The following is a 10,159-nucleotide window of genomic DNA, read 5'->3' on the forward strand; positions in this document are numbered from 1 at the left end:
GCGCCGAGGGACCATAGTTCCTCTTCTCAGTGGCCACTAAGCCTTTATCTGACTTATAAGGTCGGGGACACCACTCTGAGGAGGAAACCAAAGCAAAGATCTCAGGGAAACACTTCTGGCTTTCTGGGAACACACTCAGGATCCTGAGACAGGACTACAGCTAGAGGCCAGCTGGGCCATGCCAGATGTGGGGCAGGTAGGAGAGCTTGCAAGCCATGGCTGCTAGCATGTTCATCTTAGGGTCCCTACACCCTGGGCAGGGATCAGTGTGTGCTGAGTGAGGCTTCAGTCTGTCAGCCCTGCTAGGTAGGGGGCTCCAGGCAGGACCGAGAGTCACTATGGCCTGATTGCTGAGCTTGCTCCTCTAGCTCATCTGATCTAGTCCTGTTTGGACCTCCACAGGCATGGGGTGAGAGACAGGGAGGGCTGGGTTTTGAAGTTCTTGTGGCCAGAGGGAAGTCCACAGCCTGGTTCTGTGGCCTGCAGGCTTAGTCCTGATAGTACTAACCCCTGCTCGTGCAATTCTGCCAAGGAGCCAGGACTTTGGCCAGCTCTATCTGCTTTGAGCCCTCCCAGCAGCCCCTGGATGCAGGTTTCACTGAGCCCCTTTAGCAGCTCTGCTAGAATAGCTTGCCCAAAACCACATAGCTTGTAGGTAATGGGAGTCAAGATTTGAGACTCAAAAACTAGGGACACAGGGGAGGCTCTGGGTGGGAGCTGGAGGCTGACAGCAACCTGGTTGTGACCTTAAGTAAGCCTATTTGAAGCCCCTGACCTGGGGTCTGGCCTCCCCCTTCAGACTACAGCAGGATGATGGGAAAGGAGTCTTCACGCCCTGTCCTGGCCTAGAACACAAGCCTCACTGGAAGCCACCTGACCTGATGACCTCAGGCTGGGCCAAAGTACCTTCAGGACATAAAACCTGTTCCTGGTCCCTTTCAAGACCCCATCTATCTGACACCCCCTGGTAATGGGCAGTTGGCCCCCCAGAGCATGCCAAGATGAAAGTCATGAGCTAGCAGCCCAGCCCTGGTTGGGCAAACTTTCTGGGGTCCTGCATGGGCTGCCTGGATCCCAATGCTACTTACATGCCAGAGCTCCATGATCTCAAACAAATTTCCTTCCCTGTGAAACAAAGAGAATACCTACTTCAGAGGAAGAGGGACCATTTATCATGGGATGTACCTGTTGCCTCTTTAAGATTTGAGAGCAAGCGTGTGTGCGCGCATGCCATGTGGAGGGGGTGGCGAGGGGCAGAGGGAGAGAGAGAAGCAAACTCCCTCCTGAGCACGGAGACCAACTCAGGGCTTGATCCCACAACCCTGAGATCATGACCTGAGCCTGAAATCAAGAGTCAAAACCAAGAGTCTGGATGCTTAACCGACTGAGCCACCCAGGTGCTCTAGGAAGTGCAACCCTTTTGGAACCTCCCAAGTGCCAAGGTTGGTCCACAAGTTAACGACAACCATACTCAAGACTGGTTTCAAAGACTGCATGACCAGGAACGGTGACATGCTTAGCAGCTTCTACAGAAAGCCTCCACAATGCCTATGACCACTATACCACTTGCCTCACTAGCTGCTCTAACTTTGCAGAGGAGGAAGCAGCTGATCCAGGAGGCACAGTAAGATCTGGCCCAGCTGTATCAATAAGGCAGTGCCACCACTGCCCTGCATCCCGGGGCCCCCAGCACAACCCAGAGTGATGGATGCTGGCTGTGTACACTGGACCGCCTCAGGCCGGAGTGCAGAACTCAGCAGGGTCCTTCTCTTTAACCCCGGGATAAACTTCAAGACTTATCAGGATATTTGGGAATTCTCCTTCCTCACCAGACTGACCAATCCAGCAGGCTATGTGCCCCAGCCTCCCTAAGGCTCTCCACCATGTCTTTCACTAGGTCCCTTTCTTGTACTCCAGGGCCCCATTTCCCCCGACTCCCACCCATACCCCAGTCTGTGGACCACAGACACAGGCCAACTGACAGAGCCTGCCCCAGGTTTATTTGTACAAAGAGCAAAGGAGGACACCAGCCCCGTGCAGATAGAAGCCCTGGGGTCACACCAGTCCTGTCCTCACACTGACAGACACAAGCCTCTACACTGGAGCCTTTGTGGGGGCCTGGGCACCTTTGGGAGCCAGAGCTGCAGCAGGAGCTGGAGCCGGAGCCGGAGCCGGAGCCACAGCCTGGGCCTTGGTTTGAGCCTTGGCCTTGGCCTTTGGCCGGCAGAGCCGGAGACCCTTGGCAATGCGGGCACGAGCACGTTTCCCAAGCTTGGGGTGAGCGATGTAGGCAAGTCGATTGAGCTTGCGGCTGCCGCCCTTTGGGATCTTGGGCTTGACCTCCTTGGGCTTGACGAGGGCCTTGATAGCCTCTGCACGTGCACTCATGGCCTTGGCGTTGTTGGCCTGCATCTTCTTCAGGCCCTTCTTGTTGTGCTTCTTGGCAAAGCGCATGTTCCTCAAGAACTTGGGGTCTACCTGGAAGGCAAGGAAAGGTACAGGCTGTAAGTGCAGCATGTGGGGCCCCAAGCCACCGCTGGTGGCCCTCTCCATAGCTGCACCAGGAGACTACTGGGGGCAGAGACAGCATCAAGTCAAACTTAAATGCTGAAATACACACCCCTTACAAACCACCTGCAGAGAAACATGTGCTACAACCCCCAAAGCCACCACTCCACCCTGCTAATGCTACATACAGACCGTATTTTCAGGGCTTTATGCCCAGAGCCCAACTGAGCTCAAAGGCCAAGTGCAGAAGGAAAGAACAAATGAAGGCTGCCCTAACAGCCAGGCTTGCAGGGCTGAGGTTTTCCTGAAACCCCTCAGGGCCATCCCCACCTCTTTAAAGGAAGGTGTCAGTTAAGCACCAAGCCTGGTCCAACAGACACACAGCAAATGAGGTTGAAAAAGAGACCAAGATGGGGAAACCGCGGTTCAGAGATTTAATGGTTCATTCCACAGACCAGAGACCAAGGGCACAGGGGACAGACAGGACCCCGTTCTCTTGCTTAGACCCTCCAGCCTCAGCCTTCTCAGCTGAGAACTCCTTGGCACAGCAAGGAAAGCTGCCCCCAAGCCCTGCATGAGGTCAGATCAAGGCCACAGGCTGGTGGAATGCAAGGCTCTCAGAGGGTACCTGGTACACAAAGGTAAGGCCACTTCTCTCCTTAAGTGTTCTGGATAAGCAAGGGGGACAGTCAAACTACCCTCCCGAGGCAGGTTACACCTGACTAGGGAGTTACAATCTGGGCTGGGAAAAGCCAAGCAAAGGTTTATTATGGCTTTCGCAGAACGTGAAGTCCAGGCAAAAGCTGGCTGGAGAGAAAAACTGTGGGCTTTGGTGGTCCGGGCCAAGACGCGGGAGTCGCTGCTCAGGCAGATGCTGAAGCCAGAGAGAGATACAGGAGACGCTCTAGCTGTGCAACGGGGGCCAAAGGGACACCCTCCTCACTCACCCCCTTAAGAGATTCGTATCTTTGTGACCGGGGTTTCTTGATGCCATTTCTGTGCCATTTTCGTGCTGCAGGGAAGCAAAGGTATTAGACCAAACGAGACTTGCTCTAGTAAGACCACACATCACGGCTGACCAGCCTGGGAAAACCATTACTTCCCAGAGCAGGTCTTCTCGAGAGAGGGAATAGCCCTTATCCCTGAATGGAAAGCACTGTGGGCATCTCAAAAGGACCCCTGGCTTCTTAAAACTATAACCCGGAGGTCATCCTGGCCGAAAACAAAGCCAGCCCCAGGCCCAGAGTGTCCCCAATCCTTGTCAGGGTCTGAAGTGAGACGGAGGCGGGGCCGGGGGAACTTACACTGGTTGTGCGTGGTGTGGTTCTTGGACTTGGCCATGTCTGCACCTGGGGGAGGAGAGTGGAGATCAGGGCTGGGGGCTCGCCAGGCTGGCTGGGCCTCTCACTGCCGCCCTGATCTGGAAGGACGTGGGGCCAGAAGCCAGAATGAAGCTGCAGCACAGGGGCCCCGCATCTGCAGCCTCCATCGGCCTCCACTTACTCAGCACGACCCCACGCCGGTCCCGGCCTCCCGAACTCGGGTAAGAGGGCCCTGGAACCAACCCGCCCTCACCAGACTGCGCTCTACCCCAAATCCGAGTTCTCCCTCTCCCATCCACTCCTTGAGAACCCACAAGCACCACCCGCGCCCTCCGCTCCCCAGAGCCATGCAGCCGGCCTCTCTGTCCTTCCCGGTTTTGCGTCCGGCCGCCGGCTAGGAGGCGCGGATGGTTCCAGATACCGCGCGGCCAATTCTCACCGAAGACCGCGGCTCCCGAAGCACCTCGGACCGGAAGAGAAAGAGAAAGAGGAAAGCCGCGGTGCAGCACGGGAAATAGGGTCGTCGAGGCCGGAAGGTACTTCTGGAAAAGTTTCCCCCAGCGCCGGGAAGAAAGGTTCCGAAGCCCGGGAGGGTATAAGTCGGACGCGAAGGCGGTGCTATGGGCCTGGCCCTGCTTTCTGCAGGTTTTACGTACCCTTATTCCTCTTGGACCAAGCTCTTGGGACCCAGTTCTCGTGAAAGGTCCCGAAGACGAAGGGAGTCTTTGAGGGATGCATGCTAGGCAAGGAATGACAGACTCGTGCTCTTGAAAAGTACCCTTGGGGGCACCTGGGGGGCTCAGTCGTTAAGCGTCTGCCTTGGGCTCAGGGCATGATCCCGAGGTCCTGGGATTGAGCCCCGCATCGGGCTCCCTGCTCCTGCTCAGCAGGGAGCCTGCTTCTCCGTCTACCCCTCCCCCCTGTTCGTGATCTCTCTCTCTCAAATAAATAAAATCTTAAAAACAAAACAAGCATTCATGCTTGGCAGGAAAGAAAAAAAGCCCATGGGTTTGGAGAGAAGTGAATGATAGGGAGGGAGTTGCCAGGGTTAGGGGAGGCAGAGTTTATTTCCAAAGCAAGGGAAGGCCTTTGAAGACTTTCAATGACAAGATCTGCCTTGTGTCTTTAACAACGCCCTCAGCCCCCACTGCTGTGTGGAGACTGAACTGTGTGTGTGGCGGGGGGAGAGTTGTCGGGAGGCAAGGTCTAACTCACTTTGGATGTCCAATAGGCGTATCACATTTAATGCATCTAAACAGAAACATCTGGATCACTGGCCTCCTCAAAACAAAGCAATAAAAGCCCTGTCCCTCCCAACCTTCCCCATTTCTGTGAACAGTACCAGCATTCACCCAGATGTTCAAGCCCAAAACTCAGGGGCTACTCTGGCCTCCATCCTCTCCCTGATCAGCTGCATCCCAAGTCCAGTGTAACTTATACACTCTTCTCCACACCCACTGCCCCGGCTCGGTTCCAGGTTCCCCCAGCCTGCTCACAGCTCCCCCGTCTACCTCTGCCCCCTACAGTCCATTCTCTGCACAGTAGCCAGGGGTACTTTTCTTTTTTCTTTCCTTTCTTTCCTTCTTTCTTTCTTTCTTTCTTTCTTTCTTTCTTTCTTTCTTTCTTTCTTTCTTTCTTTCTTTCTTTCTTTCTCTTTCTTTTTCTTTCTTTCTTTCTCTTTCTTTCTTTCTCTCTTTCTTTCTTAAAGATTTTTGTTTATTTATTTGACACAGAGAGACACAGCGAGAGAAGGAGCACAAGCAGGGGGAGTGGGAGAGGGAAAAGCAGGCTTTCTGCTGAGCAGGGAGCCCGACGCAGGGCTCAGTCCAAGGGAGCCTGATGCGATGTGATGTGGGGCTCCATTCCAGGACCCTGGGATCATGACCTGAGTCGGAGGCAGACGCTTAACAGACTGAGCCACCCAGGCGCCCATGAATGCTTGTTCTGACTTCAGGGCCTTTGCACTTGCTATCCCCTCCCTCTGGACTACCTTCTCCCTGCTCTTTGGATGGCGTGCTTTCTTGGAGAGGCCTCCCTAGGATGCCCTATCTAAAATAGATACACTCCACTCCATCTCCCCAGTTGTTTTCTGTCCTATCATTCTCTTTGCTTCCTTCACAGAACTGTCCAGACTCTAATTCTGTTCTTTACTTACTTGTATATGTGTCCATTGGCACAAGAGCCATGAGTTCAGGACGGTTTGGTCACTTTTCCTTTCCCATTGCTTGACATAGCACTTGATGCAGAACAGGAACCTAGTAGACCCCAGCTGCATGGACAGTTCTTTGGCAAAGTGGATTCATGGAGTGACAGGAGCATATTGCAGAGAGTTGGGGAGTGCAGGGGGGAAAGAAGGATGCGGAGACCAGACATGGCAGTGACACCTTACCAAAGCATTCCTGAGAAGGGGGAGAGAAATCTGGCAAGTGTGAGTCCGGAGAAGGAAGAACACGTTTAGACGCTGGCAGGGGGACCTAGGGCCAAGAAACGGTTGAGGCCAGAGGGAAGGGGTCCAGAGGAGCAGTCCTGAGGGCTGCTGAGAACAGGACGGGGAGCCAGTGGGCGGAGGTGGGGGCTGTGGGAAGTAGGGATGGCACAGTCTCTGCTGGGGAGTCAGGGCCTCGGCTCAGGGAGTGGGAGAGGTGGGCCTGGAGGGTGGGACAGGGAGAAGAAAGTTTGACTGCCGCACCCTTGAGAAAGAGGAGCAGGCAGGATAGGGGCCAGCAGAGGGGGCTGGAATGACTTTAAAGGAAGCAGGTGGCTCCACCGCGTGGCCTTCCGGCTGAGCAGAAGCTCCCACAGTGAGCTCCTAAAAAGTGAGCAGTGACGCCTGCTCGGAACTCAGTTTTGCCAGGCTCTTATGACAGTGGCAGAGCAAGCAGCGAGCAGAGAGCCGTAGTCTGACGGCGGAGGCAGATTCAGAGAGGTGATGGTCACTCACTGACGTTGGAGCTGCTAGAGGGATTGGCCCAGGGTGAAATCCTGGCTGCCAGGCAAAGGCGGAGCAGTGACAAGAGCCAGGGGCTTTGATGGTGATCTGAGGGGACTTGTTCCAGGGCCAAAGGGGAACATGACCTTGGAGCCACTGGCCTGCCATGCTTTTCAAGGGAGGAAAGATGGTAGGGCTTGCCATATGTATAGGGATAGTTTCCTCTCTCTCTCTTTCTTTCTTTCCTTCCTTCCATAAAAGCTCTTTTGGGGCACCTGGGTGGCTCAGTCAGTTAAGTGTCTGCCTTCAGCTCAGGTCATGATCTTGGGATCCTGGGATCGAGCCCTGCATTGGGCTCCCTGCTCAGCGGGGGTCTGCTTCTCCCTCTGCCCACCACCTCCACCCCTGCCCCATTTTTGCTCTTTCTCCCTTGAGCTCTCTCTCTCAAATAAATAAATAAATAAATAAAATCTTAAAAAAAGAAGCTCTGTTGTAACCTTATTTTATTCATTCAGTCATAATTCGTGGACATCCTTCCTTGTTCATGAAAATCCTTGGTAATCCTATTTTATTTTACACATTTAAAAACATTATTCTGGGAGTGCCTAGCTGGCTCAGTTGGAAGAGCATGAGACTCTTGATCTTGGGGTCGTGAGTTCGAGCCCCACGTTGGGTGTAGAGATTACTTTAAACAAACAAACAAACAAACTCCCCCACCCACATACATTTTTCTGAAAGAGGTCAGTAGAAACATCACCAGATGTCAAAGTAGTCTCTGACACAAAAAAGGTGAAAAACTTAACCCTTCCTCCAGGGTTCACACACTTCTACCCTCTGTGAGCGAGCAGCTCTTGCCCCATCTCAGGTCCATGTGGAGGCCTGGGTCCACTTGCCATCCTCTGTGGCCTCGCCATGGGCAGAGCTACTCACTAGACTATGCAGAGTGTCTATCCTCCAGGCCCCTTGCCAGTGTCTTGGGCGCAAGATGGAGAGGTGAGCTTCGGGGGCCAGATGAGCCTTCCACTGGGCAGGATGTGACCCACTGTGCCATGTGACCTGCAGTGGCAGCGTCTTGCCCAGGCCTTGTCCAGAGCAACAGCCCAACCACAGCCGAAGTAGGGTCAGTGGGGCCCACTCAGCAAAGTAACAGGGTCGAAGACATCCGGGGTTGTTTCTGCTGTGCCTAGCACAGCCCCAGGTACATGCAGGGACCTGATAAATATTTGAGGAATTAAATGTACACATTTCACAAATCCAGGCAGATGGCAGAATCAGGAGGCAGGAAGCCAGTCAGCCTGGAGGGATTTCACAGAGATAAGAGTCTGCTCTTCTACCAAGTCAGGTCTCTGCTCTCTAAGCCTCAGTCTGAGCGTAACCTGGGGACAAACACAATAATTGCCTCACGGGGTAAAACTGGATACTTTGAGCAAAGCACTGGACACTGGGCTGAGTACACATTAGGTGCTCAATCATTGTCAGTCCCAACCATGCTTTTTCCCTACAAGGCCTCTGGAGAGGGGGACAAGGCTTAGGGAAATTGTCAGTGGCAGGTGAGTGCTAGAAATGAGGACAGGATCCAAGGGAGGGCCAGGATGGGGGGAAGTGACAGTCCTCAGGGGTCCTGGGTCCCCCCAGTCCTGCAGTTCCAGAGAGACAGGGACCCCCAGTGTGCCCAAATAAGAGGGACTGTGAGTGGATTATCAGAACCGGGATGCTTTCTTTGTAGAAGACTGGGGGACAGAGAAGAAGAGCCCCTAACCATTGGATTAGAAATGCCCAAGTGAGGGGCGCCTGGGTGGCTCAGTTGGTTGAGCGACTGCCTTCGGCTCAGGTCATGATCCTGGAGTCCCGGGATCGCGTCCCGCATCGGGCTCCCTGCTCGGCGGGGAGTCTGCTTCTCCCGCTGACCCTCCCCCCTCTCATGTGCTCTCTCTCTCTCTCATTCTCGCTCTCTCAAATAAATAAATAAAATCTTAAAAAAAAAAAAAAGAAAGAAATGCCCAAGTGAGAGGCCACCTGGCACTGGGTGGTTCCAGAAGGCCGCGTTGTGACTGAGGGAGGCAAATACCAGCTCCATGGATGAGGATCATCTATGCAATCAAAATTTCCCCCAAACCACGAAGCAGTGAGTTTCCGGAAGCAGTGAGTTCCCTGATACAATAGGTGTGTCAGCAGTGGTTTAATTGCTGAGGATGGAGAATGAAGTATGGTTTAGAAGGATGGGGGATACAACTCTTAAGTTCCCTTAACTCTGGGAGTCTGGGATGCAAAGCCCCTGGAGAAGGAAAGGTGGTGGGCAGGGTTTGACGCCAGGCTGGGGCTCAGGACCTGGCAGGAAGAGAGCACAGTTCGGGTAGAGGCTTAGAGGTGCAGCCCATCCCTCAGGTCACTGGGTATGCCTTCAACAGCCCCCGGCCCCGGGGTTTCCCCCGGGGGGGGGGGGGGGGGGGGGGTGCCTCTGGCCCAGGAGGGACGCCGTGTGGGCAGCCGGGAACGTGAGCCTGCTGTCCACACGGCGGCAGCACAGGCCCGTGGATGGAATGATGCAGCTGCTGGCAGGCTGGGGTTCCCCTCTCCTCGAACCCTCTGAGCCTCCCCAATCTCTCTCTCCCTTTTCACACACACACACACACACACACACACACACACACACACACCCCTGCTTCTCCACGCCCCCCCGCCCCCACCTATGGATCAAGCCTCGGTCTGCCCATTCTTGGCAGGTGAGCCGGGGTAAGTTGGGTCCCCCTGGCTCCAACCAAGCTCCTGGCGGTGATGGGGGTGGGGGTGGGGTGTTTTCCCCAAAGAGAGCTCAGGGCAGAGAAAGCGAAGCCTGTGGGTACCGCCCCTGCTGGCCCACCTCAGAGTGACTGGAGGACATGGTTTTGGCATCAGGGGGGCTTGGGTTCAAAGCTGACTGCCACCCACCCGCAGAGTGACTTCACATCTCTGAGCCTCAGTCTCCCCATCTGTAACAGAGAGGGAGAACCGCACCCAGTGCTGAGCAGGCAGGAAGTATCCCAGAGCCTGGCTGTGCGTTCGCGGACCTCACAACAGCCTTGCGGGGGGGCCGGTGGTGACGGCGTTCTCCTTACTGTAGTCCACAGATGGAGAGACAAGAGTCCTTGGGCATGACTTGCTAGAGGTCCCACAGCCACATGGAGAACTGCTGTGGTCCAGATGCCCACGAGGACCCGGAGAAGCATGGGATGGTGTATGCCCAGTGAAGCCATAGAGGGAGCCCTGTGACACTGACTCCCCTACCCCCAGGTGACCTGGGAGAAGCCTGGGGCCTCTATGGTCAACAGATGTCCCAAGTGGGGGCATCCTCTGGGCTACCCCCTGCCTCGGCTCAGACCCACTCACCCAGGACAGGCCTAGAAAGGACCGGGTGTGGTGG

At 54.9% G+C, this 10,159-nt stretch overlaps 1 protein-coding gene across 2 annotated transcripts; it reads right to left on the reverse strand.

Annotated features, from left to right (window-relative positions):
• Window positions 1-1,978: 1,978 nt before the first annotated feature.
• Window positions 1,979-4,363, reverse strand: RPL29 (ribosomal protein L29). Of its 2 annotated transcripts, none has more exons than XM_025885346.2 (4): window positions 4,270-4,363; window positions 3,813-3,857; window positions 3,456-3,520; window positions 1,979-2,478 (listed from the first exon to the last, which is right to left on the reverse strand). In XM_025885346.2, exons 2-4 carry the CDS (start codon window positions 3,847-3,849, stop codon window positions 2,095-2,097), a joined length of 486 nt encoding a protein of 161 aa, XP_025741131.2. In that variant the 5' UTR covers window positions 3,850-3,857; window positions 4,270-4,363; the 3' UTR covers window positions 1,979-2,094. The 2 variants fall into 2 exon arrangements, with proteins under 2 accessions (XP_025741131.2, XP_073757413.1); XM_073901312.1 differs by lacking the exon at window positions 4,270-4,363 and adding an exon at window positions 4,145-4,160.
• Between the last annotated feature and the right edge of the window lie 5,796 nt (window positions 4,364-10,159).

Source organism: Callorhinus ursinus, unplaced genomic scaffold (genome assembly GCF_003265705.2).
Source record: "Callorhinus ursinus isolate GAN/ISIS: 27379988/994484 unplaced genomic scaffold, GSC_fseal_2.0 scaffold15, whole genome shotgun sequence".
NCBI classification, from domain to species: Eukaryota; Metazoa; Chordata; class Mammalia; order Carnivora; family Otariidae; genus Callorhinus; species Callorhinus ursinus.

What these genes read in the sequence shown, in the direction of transcription:
- RPL29 (XM_025885346.2), bottom strand. Translation starts at nt 3,849, where the DNA reads ATGGCCAAGTCCAAGAACCACACCACGCACAACCAGT. An exon ending in CCACACCACGCACAACCAGT is followed by an intron (nt 3,521 to 3,812) that starts GTAAGTTCCCCC and finishes GCTTCCCTGCAG; the next exon opens with CACGAAAATGGCACAGAAAT. An exon ending in GATACGAATCTCTTAAGGGG is followed by an intron (nt 2,479 to 3,455) that starts GTGAGTGAGGAG and finishes CTTGCCTTCCAG; the next exon opens with GTAGACCCCAAGTTCTTGAG.